This window comes from Moschus berezovskii, chromosome X, assembly GCF_049115385.1.
Source record: "Moschus berezovskii isolate FMDL1 chromosome X, NW_MosBer_1.0, whole genome shotgun sequence".
NCBI classification, from domain to species: domain Eukaryota; kingdom Metazoa; phylum Chordata; class Mammalia; order Artiodactyla; family Moschidae; genus Moschus; species Moschus berezovskii.
The window spans coordinates 65,769,285-65,786,812 of record NC_142488.1 but is presented as its reverse complement, the minus strand read 5'-3'; the positions used below and the strand labels follow the sequence as shown (position 1 = coordinate 65,786,812).

The window sequence follows — 17,528 nt, the reverse complement described above, 5'->3', positions numbered from 1 at the left end:
TTGTTCTTGCTTTGGCTCCATCTCTTTATTCTTTGTGGAGTTATTTCTCCACTGATCTCCAGTAGCATATTGGGCACCTATTGACCTGGGGAGTTCCTCTTTCAGTATACTATCATTTTGCATTTTCATACTGTTCATGGGGTTCTCAAGGCAAGAATACTGAAGTGGCTTCCCATTCCCTTCTCCAGTGGACCACATTCTGTCAGACCTCTCCACCATGACCCCCCGATCTTGGGTGGCCCCACACGGCATGGCTTAGTTTTACTGAGTTAGATGGAATGAAGCAGGGCAAAGGCTAATAGTGTTTTGCCAAGAGAATGCACTGGTCATAGCAAACACCCTCTTCCAACAACACAAGAGAAAACTCTACACATGGACATCACCAGATGGTCAACACCGAAATCAGATTGATTATATTCTTTGCAGCCAAAGATGGAGAAGCTCTATGCAGTTAGCATAAACAAGACCAGGAGCTGACTGTGGCTCAGATCATGAACTCCTTATTGCCAAATTTAGACTTAAATTGAAGAAAGTAGGGAAAACCACTAGATCATTCAGATATGACCTAAATCAAATGCCTTATGATTATACAGTGGAAGTGAGAAATAGATTTAAGGGAATAGATCTGATAGAGTGACTGATGAACTCTGGACGGAGGTTCGTGACATTGTACAGGAGACAGGGATCAAGACCATCTCAATGGAAAAGAAATGCAAAAAAGCAAAATGGCTGTCTGGGGAGGCCTTACAAATATCTATGAGAAGAAGAGAAGTGAAAAGCAAAGGAGAAAAGAAAAGATATAAGCATCTGAATGCAGAGTTCCAATGAATAAAAAGGAGAGATAAGAAAGCCTTCCTCAGAGAGCAATGCAAAGAAATAGAGGAAAACAACAGAATAGGAAAGACTAGAGATCTCTTCAAGAAAATTAGAGATACCAAGGGAACATTTCATGCAAAGATGAGCTCGATAAAGGACAGAGATGATATGGACCTAACAGAAGCAGAAGATATTAAGAAGAGGTGGCAAGAATACACAGAAGAACTGTGCAAAAAAGATCTTCATGACCAAGATAATCACGATGGTGTGATCACTCACCTAGAGCCAGACATCCTGGAATGTTAAGTCAAGTGGGCCTTAGGAAGCATCACTACGAACAAAGCTAGTGGAGGTGATGGAATTCCAGTTGAGCTATTTCAAATCCTGAAAGATGATGCTGTGAAAGTGTTGCACTCAATAGGCTAGCACTGGAAAAGGTCAGTTTTCATTCCATTCCCTAAGAAAGGCAATGCCAAAGAATGTTCAAACTATCATACAATTGCACTCTTCTCACACTCTAGTAAAGTAATGCTCACATTTCTCCAAGCCAGGCTTCAGCAATATGTCAACCATGAACTTCCAGATGTTCAATCTGGTTTTAGAAAAGGAAGAGGAACCAGAGATCAAATTGCCAACATTTACTGGATTATGGAGAAAGCAAGAGAGTTCCAGAAAAATATCTATTTCTGCTTTATTGACTATGCCAAAGCCTTTGACTGTGTGGATCACAATAAACTGTGGAAAATTCTGAAAAAGATGGGAATACCAGACCACCTGACCTGCCTCTTGAGAAACCTATATGCAGCTCAGGAAGCAACAGTTAGAACTGGACATGGAACAAAGGACTGGTTCCAAATAAGAAAAAGAGTATGTCAAGGCTGTATATTGTCACCCTGCTTATTTAACTTATATGCAGAGTACATCATGAGAAACACTGGGCTGGAAGAAGCACAAACTGGAATCAAGATTGCTAGGAGAAATATCAATAACCGCAGATATGCAGATGCCAACACGCTTATGGCAGAAAGTGAAGAGGAACTAAAAACCCTCTTGATGAACGTGAAAGAGGAGAGTGAAAAAGTTGGCTTAAAACTCAACATTCAAAAAACGAAGATGCTAGCACCCAGTTCCATCACTTAATGGCAAATAGATGGGGAAATAATGGAAACAGTGAGAGACTTTATTTTGTGGGGCTCCAAAATGGCTGATGACCACAGCCATGAAATTAAAAGACGCTTGTTCCTTGGATGAAGCGTTATGACCAAACTAGACAGCATGTTAAAAAGCAGAGACACTACTTTGCTGACAAAGGTCCATCCAGTCAAAGCTATGGCTTTTCTAGTAGTCATGTATAGATGTTAGAGTTGGACTATAAAGAAAGTTGAGTGCCAAAGAGTTGATGGTTTTGAAATGTTGTGTTGGAGAGGACTCTTGACAATCCCTTGGACTGCAAGGAGATCCAACCAGTCCATCCTAAAGGAAATCAGTCCTGAATATTCATTGGAAAGACTGATGCTGAAGCTGAAACTCCAATACTTTGGCCACCTGATGCAAAAAAACTGACTCATTGGAAAAGACCCTGATGCTGGGAGGGATTGGAGGCAGGAGGAGAAGGGGATGATATGGATGAGATGGCTGGATGGCATCACTGACTCAGTGGACACGAGTTTGAGCAAGCTCCAGGAGTTGGTGATGGGCAAGGGAAGCCTGGGGTGCTGTAGTCCATGGGGTCTCAGAGTCGCACACAACGGAGCAACTGAATTATAACAATGAACTGTTGGATTTGTAACATTTAGATGTAGTACACATAACAATAACAAAGAAGGGGAAGAAAGAATAGAGCTATCCAGGAGTAACATTTCTATCTGTTATTGGAAGTAAGTCAGTATGAATCTAAACTAGAGTCTGGTAAACTGAGATGTATATGGTAAGCCATGAAGTCTAAAGTAACCACTAAGTAAATAACTCAAAAATACAGTGAACAATAATTAAAGTGCAATATTATAAATCTTAATATAAAAGAAAGTAGGGAAGGGAGAATGGAGGAACAAGAATGATACACGACGTACAGAAATGAAAAAGTAAAATGGCAGACATAAACTCAAGTACATCAATAATAATATTAAATGTGAATGAATTAATCGATACAATCAAAAGGTAGAGATCAAATGGTTAAAATAATATCCAACAACATGCTGTTTATAGCAGAGAGTTTAGATTAAAAAATAAAAGTAGGCTAAAAGTAAAAATAAATCATGCATGAGTAGAGAGGGTGGGACAAATTAAGAGAGTAGCACTGATATATATACATTACCATGTGTAAAATAAATAGGTAGTAGGAAGCTGCTATGTAACACAGTGAACGCAGTTCAGTGCTGTGATGACCTAGAGAGGAGGGATGGGGGTCAGGTGGGAAGGAGGCTCAGCAAGGAGGGAATATATGTATACACATGGCTGATTCACATTGTTGTATGGCAAAAACCAACATAACATTGTAAAGCAATTATCCTCCAATTAAAAAAACAGAGTATGGGAAAATACGAGTATTTGTTCCTTGAGAGATAAAATTGTGTCATTAAGTGGTGAGTGGGAACAGACTCAGAGAAAGAAAATTATATCCATCCATATTGTATGCATTAATTTGTATGATAAACTAATAAAGATATATTTTTAAATTATGCAGAAAAAAAGAAAAATTAAGTGTACATACTATTATCAGGTCTTCCCTGATAACTCAGTTGGTAAAGAATCCACGTGCAATGCAGGAGACCCCAGTTCGATTCCTGGGTTGGGAAGATCTGCTGGAGAAGGGATAGGCTACCCACTACAGTATTCTGGCCTGGAGAATTCCATGGACTGTATAGTCCATGGGGTAGCAAAGAGTTGGACATGACTGAGCAACTTTAACTCTCACTTTCATACTATTATCAGCCCAAACAGACTTTAAACAAAACATAAGAGAGATGCAGTAGTATACATTTTATAATGATACTCAATGATGAAATTCTGAAATTATCCTCCCTGAGGTCAGGAACAAGACAAAGATGCCTGCTTTCATCACTTTTATTCAACATTACAATGGGAGTTCTAGCCACAACAATTATGGCAAAAAAAAGGCATTCAAATTAAAAAGAAAGAAGTAAAATTATTTCTATATGCATATAACAATCATATACAGAAAATCCTAAAGAATGTACACACAAAAACAAACCTTATAGTGCTAATAAATTCAACAAAGTTGCAGGATATAAGATCAACAAAGAAAATCACTATACAGTAGCAATAAACATTCTGAAAAGAAATTATAAGAAAAGAATTCCATTTACAATAGCATCAAAATGAATAAAATACTTAAGGATAAATTTAATCAAAGAGGTACAAGACTTGCACACTGAAAACTACAAAATACTGTTGAAAGAAATAAAAGACACAAATAAATGGAAAGATATTTCATGTTCATGAACTGATTGTTAAGATGTTGACATGACTCAAAGTGACCTGCAGATTCAATACAGTCCATATCAAAATCTCAGTGGTCCATTTTACAGAAATGGAAAAGCTTATCCTAAAATTCATAATGAATTCCAAGGGATTTCAAGTAACCAAAACAATCCTGAAAACAGAACAAAGATGCTGAGGCTGTACATTTATATAAAATGTACAGTAATATATTAACATGAATATGCCCAGCATGATAGTACTGATAGACATGAAGAAACAACTCATCCATCCTATAAAATGCTATACTAAATACCGGAGAAGGCAGTGGCACCCCACTCCAGTACTCTTGCCTGGAAAATCCAATGGACGGAGGAGCCTGGTAGGCTGCAGTCCATGGGGTCGCGAAGAGTTGGACACGACTGAGCGCCTTCAATTTCACTTTTTACTTTCATGCATTGGAGAAGGAAATGGCAACCCACTCCAGTGTTCTTGCCTGGAGAATCCCAGGGACGGGGGAGCCTGGTGGGCTTCTTTCTATGGGGTCTCACAGAGTTGGACACGACTGAAGCGACTTAGCAGCAGCAGCATACTAAATACAGGTACTAAGAAAAATACCATCATTTTCCTGTAAGAGAGCCAAAGATCAAGAGCGCCAATTTTGCAGGAAAGAGTTAACTTAACAATCTTAGCTGCTCAAAATTTGCACACTCCCTAAAGAGTTTATTTTTATTAAAGGCTCTTGTCCAACTACTAGGAATTGAGCTCTTAGAATGTTTTAACTTGAAGAGGGAGGAAGATGGCGGAGGAATAGGATGGGGAGACCACTTACTCCCCCACAAATTCATCAAAAGAACATTTGAACGCTGAGTAAATTCCACAAAACAACTTCTGAATGCTGGCAGAGGACATCAGGCACCCAGAAAACAAACCCAATGTCTTTGAAAGGAAGTAGAAATTAATATAAAAGATAAAAAGAGAGACAAAAGAGGTAGGGACGGAGATCCGTCCCAGGAAGGAAGGCTTAAAAAAGAGAGAAGTTTCCAAACACCAGGAAACACTCTCACTGGTGAGTCTGTGGCGAGCCTTGGAAACAGAGAGGGCAAAATATCCGGGAGGAAAAATAAATAATTTAAACCCACAGATTACATGCCCAACGGTAACTCCCAGCAGAGAAGCAGCTCAGACAACTGCATCCACCACTAGCAAGCAGGGGCTGGGCAGGGAGGCACAGGCTGCATTGCTTAGAGTAAGGACCAGACCTGAATGCCCCGAGGGCAATCTGAGGGAACTAACTTCAGATAGCAAAGCAGACCTTGGGATAGCTACCCCGCGAAAAAGTGAAAAGCCTTAACCTAAGACACTGCAAGACCCGCTCACAGAACAAAGGACTGTATAGAGCTTCCGGCTGTGGATGGCTCATCCCCCATCCCCTGCTGAGAAAGGCAGGGGAGGGCTGCCAGAGCCGGAAGGGGGCAATTGCGACCCCACAGAGGCATCCGATACCAAACTGCAAGCAGGCTTCTTTGCTAACCAAGACTTCTTGGGTTTCTGAATGGTCAACATCCACCTGAGAAGGTGCGCCAGTTGTACACCCAGAAAACAGAGTGGCAGGGACTGGGAAGGTGATAAGTCCAAGCAACCGTGCTCACCAAACACCTGGTCACCTGAGCTGCTCGGACCGGGGAAGGGCACAAAACGCAGCCCAACCAAGTCTGTACCTTTGTGGAGTACCCAAGTACCTGAACCTGAGCGGCTTAGACCTCGGAACAGCATGCAACCCAGTACCGGCCTCAGACAGTTCCCAGCAGAGCAACCTAGAGCCTGTGCAGTATAGACTGGGACAGCACACACACCGTGAGCGTGGGAACCCCACTGTGACCGAGAAACTGTGAGCACTCCCCACAGATGCCAGTGTTATTTGTTTGTAGTGTTCCTCCCTCCCCACAGCACAACTAAACAAATGACCCTTAAAAAGTGTCCACCACTGCCCCCTAGTGTCAGGGTGGAAATTAGACACTGAAGAGACCAGCAAAAGAAGCTAAAACATAGGGAACCACCTTGGAAGTGACAGATGGAGAAGTCTTGAGGCTACTGAAAGAATAAGACTGAAAAGCAGAGGCAGGAAGCTTAAGTCCAAATCCTGAGACCCCAGAGAACTCCTGATTCCAAGGAACATTAATCAATAGGAGCTCATCAAACACCTCCATACTTACACTGAAACCAAGCACCACCCAAGAGTCAACAAGTTCCAGAGCAAGACATACCACGCAAATTCTCCAGCAACACAGGAACATAGCCCTGAGCTTCAATATACAGGCTGCCCAAAGTCACTCCAAACCCACTGACATCTCATAACTCATTACTGGACACTTCATTGCAATCCAGAGAGAAGAAATCCAGCTCCACCCACCAGAACACAGACACAAGCTTCCCTAACCAGGGAACCTGGACAAAGCCACCAGTCCAAATCCTCCCACAGCGAGGAAACTCCACAATAAAGAGAACTCGACAAACTGCGAGAAGACGGAAAGGCCACCCCAAACACAGCAATATAAGCAAGATGAAGAGGCAGAGAAATACCCAGGAGGTAAAGGAACAGGATAAATGCACACTAACACAAACAAAAGAGGAAGAGAGTGTGAACCTACCTGATAAAGAATTCCGAATAATGATAGTGAAAATGATCCAAAATCTTGAAAGCAAATTGGAGTTACAGATAAATAACCTGGAGACAAAGATTGAGAAGATGCAAGAAAAGTTTAACAAGAATCCAGAAGAAATAAAAAAGAGTCAATATACAATGAATAATGTAATAGATGAGATAAAAAACACTCTGGAGGGAACCAACAGTAGAATAATGGAGGCAGAAGATAGGATAAGTAAGTTAGAAGATAGAATGGTAGAAATAAGTGAAACAGAGAGGAAAAAACAAAAACGAATTAAAAGAAATGAGGACAATCTCAGAGACCTCTGTGACAATATTAAACGCCCCAACATTCGAATCACAGGAGTCCCAGGAGAAGAAGACAAAAAGAAAGACCATGTGAAAATACTTGAGGAGATAATAGTTGAAAATTTTCCTAAAATGGGAAAGGAAATAATCACCCAAGTCCAAGAAACCCAGAGCATCCCAAACATGATAAACCCAAGGCGAAATACCCCAAGACACATATTAGTCAAATTAACAAAGATCAAACTCAAAGAACAAATATTAAAAGCAGCAAGAGAAAAACAACAAATAACACACAAGGGGATTATTATAAGGATAACAGCTGATCTTTCAATAGAAACTCTTCAGGACAGGAGGGAATGGCAGGGCATACTTAAAGTGTTGAAAGAAAATAACCTACAGCCCAGATTACTGTACCCAGCAGGGATCTCATTCACATATGAAGGAGAAATCAAAAGCTTTACAGACAAGCAAAAGCTGAGAGAATTCAGCATCACCAAACCAGCTCTCCAACAAATACTAAAGGATCTTTTCTAGACAGGAAACACAGAAAGGGTGTATAAACTCGAACCCAAAACAATAAAGTAAATGGCAATGGGATCATACTCATCAATAATTACCTTAAATGTAAATGGGTTGAATGCCCCAACCAAAAGACAAAGGCTGGATGAATGGATACAAAAACAAGATCCCTATATATGTTGTCTACAAAAGACCCAACTCGAAACAAGGGACACATAGAGACTGCAAGTGAAGGGCTAGAAAAAGATATTCCACGCAAATAGAGACTACAAGAAAGTAGGAGTAGCAATACTCATATCAGATAAAATAGACTTTAAAACAAAGCTGTGAAAAGAGACAAAGAAGGACACTACATAATGAACAAAGGATCAATCCAAGAAGAAGATATAACAATTATATATACACCCAACATAGGAGCACCACAATATGTAAGACAAATGCTAACAAGTATGAAAGGGGAAATTAACAATAACACAATAATAGTGGGAGACTTTAATACCCCACTCACACCTATGGAGAGATCAACTAAACAGAAGATCAACAAGGAAACACAAACATTAAATGATACAACAGACCAATTAGAACTATTGATATCTATAGGACATTTCAACACAAAACAATGAATTTCAACTTTTTCTCAAGCGCACAAAGAACCTTCTCCAGGATAGATCACATCCTGGGCCATAAATCTGGCTTTGGTAAATTCAAAAATATTGAAATCATTCCAAGCATCTTTTCTGACCACAATGAAGTAAGACTAGATCTCAATTACAGGAGAAAAACTATTTAAAATTATTTCAGTATATGGAGGCTGAACAACACGCTGCTGAATAACCAACAAATCATAGAAGAAATCAAAATATGCATAGAAACGAATGAAAATGAAAACACAACCCAAAACCTCTAGGACACTTTAAAAGCAGTGCTAAGGTGAAGATTCACAGCAATACAGGCACACCTCAAGAAACAAGAAAAAAGTGAACTAAATAACCTAACTCTATGTCTAAAGAAAGTAGAAAAGAAAGAAATGAAGAACCCCAGGGTTATAGAAGGAAAGAAATCATAAAAATTAGGGCAGAGATAAATGCAAAAGAAACAAAAGAGACCATAGCAAAAATCAACAAAGCCAAAAGCTGTTTCTTTGAGAAGGTAAATAAAATTGACAAACCAATAGCCAGACTCATCAAGAAACAAAAGGAGAACCAAATCAATAAAATTAGAAATGAAAATGGAGAGATCACAACCGACACCACAGAAATACAAAGGATCATAAGTGACTACTATCAGCAATTATATGCCAATAAAATGGACAACTTGGAAGAAATGGACAAATTCTTAGAAAAGTACAACTTTCCAAAACTGAACCAGGAAGAAATAGAAAATCTTAACAGACCCATTACAAGCAGGGAAATCGAAACTGCAATAAGAAATCTTCCGGCAAACAAAAGCCCAGGTCCAGACGGCTTCACAGCTGAATTCTACCAAAAATTTAGAGAAGAGCTAACACCTATCCTACTCAAACTCTTCCAGAAAATTGCAGAGGAAGGTAAACTTTCAAACTCATTCTATGAGCCCATCATCACCCTAATAGCAAAACCTGACAAAGATGCTACAAAAAAAAGAGAACTACAGGACAATATCACTGATGAACACAGATGCAAAAATCCTTAACAAAATTCTAGCAATCAGAATCCAACAGCACATTAAAAAGATCATACATCACGACCAAGTGGGCTTTATCCCAGGGATGAAAGTATTCTTCAATATCAGCAAATCAATCAATATAATAAACCACATTAACAAAGTGAAGAATAAAAACCATATGATTATCCCAATAGATCTAGAAAAAGCCTTTGACAAAATTCAACATTCATTTATGATAAAAAACCTCCAGAAAGTGGGAATAGAAGGAACATTCCTCAACATAATAAAAGCTATATATGACAAAACCACAGCAAACATTATCCTCAATGGTGAAAAATTGAAAGCGTTTCCCTTAAAGTCAAGAACAAGACAAGGGTGCCCACTCTCACCACTACTATTCAACATAGTTTTGGAAGTTTTGGCCACAGCAATCAGAGCAGAAAAAGATAAAAGGAATCCAAACTGGAAAAGAAGAAGTAAAACTCTCACTGCAGATGACATGATCCGCCACTCAGAAAACCCTAAAGACTCTACCAGATAATTACTAGAGCTAATCAAACTTTCCTTTCAATCAATACTATAGTAAAGTTTCAGGATATAAAATCAACACACAGAAATCCCTTGCATTCCTATACACTAATAATGAGAAAATAGAAAGAGAAATTAAGGAAACCATTCCATTCACCATTGCAAAGAAAAGAATAAGACACTTAGGAATATATCTACCTAAAGAAACAAAAGACCTATATATAGAAAACGATAAAACACTGGTGAAAAAAATCAAAGAGGACACTAATAGATGGAGAAATATACCGTGTTCGTGGATGGGAAGAATAAATATTGTGAAAATGAGTATATTTACCAAAGTAATTTATAGGTTCAATGCAATCCCTATCAAGCTACCAACAGTATTTTTCACACAGCTAGAACAAATAATTTCACAATTTGTATGGAAATACAAAAACCTGAAATAGCCAAAGCAATCTTGTGAAAGAAGAATGGAACTGGGGGAATCAACCTGCCGGACTTCAGGCTCTACTACAAAGCCACAGTCATCAAGACAGAATGGTACTGGCACAAAGACAGAAATATAGATCAATGGGAAAAATAGAAAGCCCAGAGATAAATCCATGCACCTATGAGCACCTTATCTTTGACAAAGGAGGCAAGAATATTCAATGGAGAAAAGACAATCTCTTTAACAAGTGGTACTGGGAAAACTGGTCAGCCACTTGTAAAAGAATGAAACTAGAACACTTTCTAACACCATACACAAAAATAAACTCAAAATGGATTCAAGATCTAAATGTAAGACCAGAAACTATAAAACTCCTAGAGGACAATATAGGCAAAACACTCTCTGACATAAATCACAGCAGGATCCTCTATGACCCACCTCCCAGAATACTGGAAATAAAAGCAAAACTAAACAAATGGGATCTAATTAAAATCAAAAGCTTCTGCACAGCAAAGGAAACGATAAGCAAGGTGAAAAGACAGCCTTCAGAATGGGAGAAAATAATAGCAAATGAAGCAACTGATAAAGGATTAATCTCCAAAATATACAAGCAACTTTTGCAGCTCAGTTCCAGAAAAATAAATGACCCAATCAAAAAATGGAGCAAATAACTAAACAGACATTTCTCCAAAGAAGACATACAGATGGCTAACAAACACATGAAAAGATGCTCAACAACACTCATAATCAGAGAAATGCAAATCAAAACCACAATGAGATACCATTTCACACCAGTCAGAATGGCTGCTATCCAAAAGTCTACATGCAATAAATGCTGGAGAGGGTGTGGAGAAAAGGAAACCCTCTTACACTGTTGGTGGGAATGCAAACTAGTACAGCCACTATGGAGAAAGTGTGGAGATTCCTTAAAACACTGGAAATAGAACTGCCATTCGACCCAGCAATCGCACTCCTGGGCATACACACTGAGGAAACCAGAATTGAAAGAGACACATGTACTCCAATGTTCATCGTAGCACTGTTTAAAATAGCCAGGACATGGAAGCAACCTAGATGTCCATCAGCAGACGAATGGATAAGAAAGCTGTGGCACATATACACAATGGAGTATTACTCAGCCATTAAAAATACATTTGATTCAGTTCTAATGAGGTGGATGAAACTGGAGCCTATTATACAGAGTGAAGTAAAGCCAGAAAGAAAAATACCAATACAGTATACTACCGCATATATATTGAATTTAGAAAGATGCTAACGATAACCCTGTATACAAGACAGCAAAAGAGACACAGATGTATAGAACAGTCTTTTGGACTCTGTGGGAGACGGCAAGGGTGGGATGATTTGGGAGAATGGCATTGAAACCTGTACATTATCATATATGAAATGAATCGCCAGTCCATGTTTGATGCATGATACAGGATGTTCGGGGCTGGTGCACTGGGATGACCCAGAGGGATAATATGGGGAGGGAGGTGGGAACACATGTACACCCAGGGCGGATTCACGTCAATGTATGGGAAAACCAATACAATATTGTAAAGTAATTAGCCTCTAATTAAAATAAATAAATTTAAAAAAATGTTTTACCTCACAGAACTGTTTCTGTACACTCGTAGCTTTGAAACACACTGTACCAATATGTCTAGTTGGTCTGTGTAAATAATGTGATTTATGGTGAACATTTGCTTTCCTTAGGTGATCTGTTTTGCTAACTGGTCAATCATGCAGGCAATGGGTACCTATGTTACCAGATCCCAGTAAAAACTCTGGAGTCTTAAGCAAGTGAACAACCCTGGTAGACTACTTTGCATACACTATTCCATCTATAGATAGAGGAATTAAGTGTATCCTATGCAGTTCTACAAGAAGAGGACTCTTGGAAGCCTATACCTGATCTTCTACAGACTTTATCCCTTGCACCTGCTGACTGTGATTCATATTCTTTTGTTGTAATAAATCATAAACATAAACATAATGATTTCTGATTCCTAATTAGTTCTTGAGTGGTCTGGGGGATCCTTGGCATAAGCACACATAGAAATACACAATTAACATAAAAGAAAGCAGTAATGGAAGAATAGAGAAACAAAATAAGATATATAAGACAAATAGAAAACAAATAGTAAAATGGCAGATGTAAACCCTACTTTATTACTAAGTGCATTAAATATAAATGGAAGAATAACAGCAGATATATCAATAACATGCAAGAAAGATGGTGAAGCAACATCTTTATGCTACTGAAAGAAAAAAAAAATACTGCCAACCTAAAATTCCACACTGGAGAAATACCTTTCAAAGCAGAGGTGAAGGAACTTCCCTTGGCTATCCAATGGTTAAAATGCCACGCTTCCACTGCAGCAGGGCACAGATTAGATCCCTGGATGGGGAAGTAAGATCCTGCATGCTGCATAGGACAGCAAAAGAGTAAAAAAAAAAAAAGCAGAGGTGAAATGAAGACTTTCTCAAACACACAAAAGCTGAAAGAATCTCTTACTAGGAGACCTGTACTATAAGAAATATTAAAGGAAGTCTTTTGTGTAGAAAGAAAAATAAAATGTGAACCCTGAATCTACACAAAGAAATGGAAATCACCCAATATGGATAAATTAAAATGACTTTTCCCCTTATTTCTTCTTACATAGCTTTAAAAGATAACTGTTGAGAGCAAAAAATAATAACAACAGATTGCAGAGTTGAATATGTATAGAAGCAAACTGTATGACCATAACAGTACAAAGGCAGGGGAAGGGGGAATGGAAGCATTTTAAGTTCTGAAATGTGAAACAGATTGTGGTAAGTTAAAGGTATATATATGATAAGCCCTAAAGAAACCACTAGAAAAGCATATCTAATAAATCATTAAAAGAGATAAAATGGAATCAAAAATATTCAATTAATCCAAAGAAGGTCAAAAAGAAGACAAAGCAAATAAAGAACAAATGGGACTTAACAGAAGGCAAATAGCAAAATGGCAGATTAAAACCAAGCCTATCAATAATCACGTTAATTAAAATGATCTAAATACAACCAATTAAAAAAGAGATTGTTGAACTGGATTACAAAAAGAAAGATCTAACTCCAGGCTTCCTGAAGGAAATAAAAACACAATAAGGTAAAAGTAAAAGAATGAGAAAAATATACCATATACTATCAAAAGAAAGCTGGAATGTTTATATTAGTAACAGCAGAAGTAGATTTCAGAACAAAGAATATTACCATGGATAAAAGAAGACATTTCATAATGACAAAGCGTCAGTCCATCAAGAGGACATAACAGTCTTAAAAGTTCATGCACTTAACAACAGAGCTTCAAAACATATGAAGGAAAAACTGATAGAATTGAAAAGAGAAACAGATGAATTCAAAATTTCAGAGATTTCAACACCCCCTCTCAATAATTGATGGAAGGAATAGACAGAAAATTTGTAAATAAATCAAAGACCTGAGCAACACTATCAATCAACATAACCTAATTGACATTTATAGAACACTCCATGCAACAACAGTAGTTATACACATACTTCTAAAGCACAGGGAAGATTTACCAAGAGAGACTATATTATGAGCCATAAAACAAATAATTTAAAATTGAAAAGGATTCAAATCATATGAAATGTATTCTCTGAATTAAATTAGGAGTCAATATTGAAAAGGAATATAGAAAATCCAATAAATATTTGAAAATTATACAGCACATTTCTAAACAGCCTTAGGTCAAAGAAGAAATCAAAAGGGAAATGAAGTATTTTGACCCAAATGAAATGAAAAACACATTTCAAAATTTGCGGAGTATAACTACACCAGTATGTATAGGGAAATTTGTACCATTAAATGCTTACATAAGAAGAAATGTCTGAAAAAAAAAAAGAATATCTGAAATCAAGTTGTGGCCACCAGACCAGCAACATGGGTATTACCAAGGAATTCACATATGCAAGTCCTTGGGCCCTACTTCAGACCTACTGAACCAGAAACTCTAGGTGTGAGGCCCAGCTATCTGTGGCCCTCCAAGTGATTCTGCAGTACGTTCAACTTTTGAGAAACACTGATGTATACTGCTTCTTATTTTTATTGTGTCAGGATTTCTTCAACAAGGAGTTTATACTGTGGTGAAGTTCATGTCATTAAAAACAATATAGTTTTGAATAGTCTGCTAATTTTTTGTCATTTAGAAAACTTCCTGGGCTCAAAAAGTCCTGGCAAGTAAGTGATTGTGCTGTGCTTAGTCATTCAGTTGTGTCCAACTCTTTGTAACCCCAAGGACTGTAGCCTTCCAGGCTTCTCTATCATTGGGATTCTGCAGGCAAGAATACTGGAGTGGGTTTGGATTGAACCCGGGTCTCCCGCATTGCATGTGGATTCTTTATGGTCAAGCAGCCAGGCAAGTGATTAACCCAACAAATAATGCTTCATTTGTTAAAAAGATCCAAACTTCAGAAGACATAGTTACAACTGTTTTTGAAATCTCCAGGGGAAATATAACCCCACTGAATAATTCCTACTGCCTATAGTAGGAATTCTCTTCATGTGGGAACAAAATATAATCAATTACCAATCATGTATAGTGAAGAAAAGGAACAGAGACATATTAAATTTAAATAGCTGATAATATAAAATTAATTTGCTTGAAATATGGTTTTATAACTTTACTCAAATATGAATTTGTCTCATGTTCTAGAAAGTCATTTCTAACAAAATATTGAAACCCTAACATAAGCACTAACTCAGAAGCACTGATGGCTACAGTGGAAGACATCATCTTTCCAACTAATTCAATGCATCAACCTAAAGAAGATCTGGTCTCTATCTAAATTTGCTGACTCACATTTTTCCTGGGACAAGGAGAGAAAGATTTTGGTTTTAATGTGCTTCAGTTACAGCTTCTGCTAATCAGGAAAAAAGGATATCCACATTGTATCAAAATACTTAACTGACAAGTATAGATGATAATATGAAAACAACATTTGCCTTGTAATATGGGTAATCTATTGATCTTGGTTTTTTATGACAGTATTCAAAAATAAAGGGAAAAATATAGTGAAGTGCTTCTGGACTCCAAAGGGAAAACGTAATCCATTCTATACTAAATCTTTTTTTTTGGCTTTTTTGATTTTCCCAAATCTTTGCTGACTTCTATCAGCTTTAGTTCTTTCTAAGAAACTGCCTGCTGCTCTTTTCCATTTCTTTTGTTTGTTTGTTCGCTTCTTTTAAACAGAAGCCACAACAGCTGCCTATGGGGCTATGGGAGTATAATTAATCAAGTAATCAACCAGCCACCACTGTTAAAAATTTTTTAATATCTATGTAAAATGAGATCAGGGTTTTACAAGCAAGTTTCAGAATGTGAACATCGATTTCTAAGATAATTTCTCTTTTTTTCAGAAGCCTAAATATGAACACATATAAATCTTAGGGTTTTTTTAATATCAAGGTATTTTTCCCATTTTAATACAACTATAATTGACAAACATGCAAAATAACTAAGCTCCAAATCGAAGACTTTTAGTAGAAACATCCAAGTGAAAAATGAAGTATTTTAATTTCCTTATTGGCCATAAACTCAGCAAGAAACCATCTTTCCTACCATATCTCAGAAAAACCACCAACAACTAATTTATTTCTAGTGCATCAATACCATTAACACTATTTAGCCCTCCTTTGTCAGCATGCAGATATCCCTGGTTCAAACTAAGTAAATTAATGTCACAGATCCAGTGCTGGAAATGCCCCACCGTCCTCTTCACTGCATTACACTGACAAGGCACCTACCAACAATGCACAGGGTAGGAAATGAGCCACGAAGAACATAATGGCTTGACTGAAGAGTGCCAACTGAGTGCCAATTGAGTGAGGATATTAGTGGAAACATAAAATTCTAGGAGGTGTTCTTTTTTCATTCTCTCCAAGTTACCAACATGTATAGTACCACAAAGTAAAGAGTAGGGGAAGGTGACAACAGCCACATACATGAAATCTCCCTAGAACTAAAAGCAAACTAAACAAAATGCAAACTATAGTGGGCCACTGAACTGACTTCCATTTGGGTTTTATTTGTGGCTTCAAGCAACCTCTAAACTGAGATTCATAAATTAGGGAACAGTTTCAATGCACTGAGGGATCAGCAATTTTTATAAGAGCATTATTAAAATATTTTCAGAGTTGTATGTGCTTCATTGTTGAATTTGGTACCAACAGTCAAGAAATAACTAAATAATAATTAAAAAAAAAAAAAAACCTCAAGTATTTCCTTTTTACTATACCTACTTCCAAACATTACAAAGTATCTTTAACACAATTTTCTGTCATTCCTTAAGTGAGTTAGCCAAACAGGTAGAAACTCAAAACATAACTGTAATATTACACAGAAGAATAATTTTCCTTCAATAACTTAGTCTGTTCCAAAGTATTTCTGTCCGAAATGTGTAGGTGCAACAGGATGAACTTCAGTAGTTAAAATTGTGATCTCTGGAAACTCTTGAATGATTGATTTGGCACCTTCAAAAAGAAAAGAAAAATTGTCATTATGGTGGGAATTTTTTGATAACATTTCCTGGAATTCAGTAATTTTATGGTCAGTCAGTAGGTCTACTACTGACAGAAGACAGAGAGCAATAATCTTTGGACAAATAGTTAGACTTGGTTCATCTCTTATTTATATAATTTCTGATACCTGAAAAGTTTTTATAGTAGCCAGACTATGTTTCCACCCATTCACTAATAAATTCTTAGAATCAAACTGTTTTGTATTCAATACATGAAAAATATATTCAGTTATAGCAACTTTTTCCCTAACGAGTCTTGTTTGTTTTATTTTAAAGGCAGCTGAAATAGAATACAGTCCTTCTGGAAACAGGATCATACATTAGATGGTGGTTTCTCAATTGGAACACTGTTGAAACAAGTGCAAAGACTTTTTTGTTATGTCACAGAAAGCTAGTTTTTGAGAATTTATAACTCTAGCCTGGGTGGGGAGGAGGTGGAGGAGGAAAGGACAGGGACTAGCTTGGATCCCAGCCAAACTAAAAAGCCATAGCAAGGATGCTACAGAATAAGATTTTTTCATCTATAATGTCAAAGAATGAGTATCCTATTCTACTAACGCATATATATGGAATTTAGAAAGATGTGGGGAGGGAGGTGAGAGGGGGGTTCAAGATGGGGAACACATGT

General features: G+C 37.5%; 1 protein-coding gene across 1 annotated transcript in view; it reads right to left on the bottom strand.

The window, feature by feature from the left end:
• Window positions 1–3,843: 3,843 nt before the first annotated feature.
• UPRT (uracil phosphoribosyltransferase homolog) overlaps window positions 3,844–17,528 on the bottom strand; it is a 42,049-nt gene continuing 28,364 nt past the window's right edge. Inside the window, exon 7 of the mRNA XM_055437900.2 lies at window positions 3,844–16,853. Within this exon, the coding sequence (XP_055293875.1) occupies window positions 16,747–16,853 (107 nt within the window). The 3' untranslated portion in view covers window positions 3,844–16,746. The remainder of the gene's footprint in view (window positions 16,854–17,528) is intronic.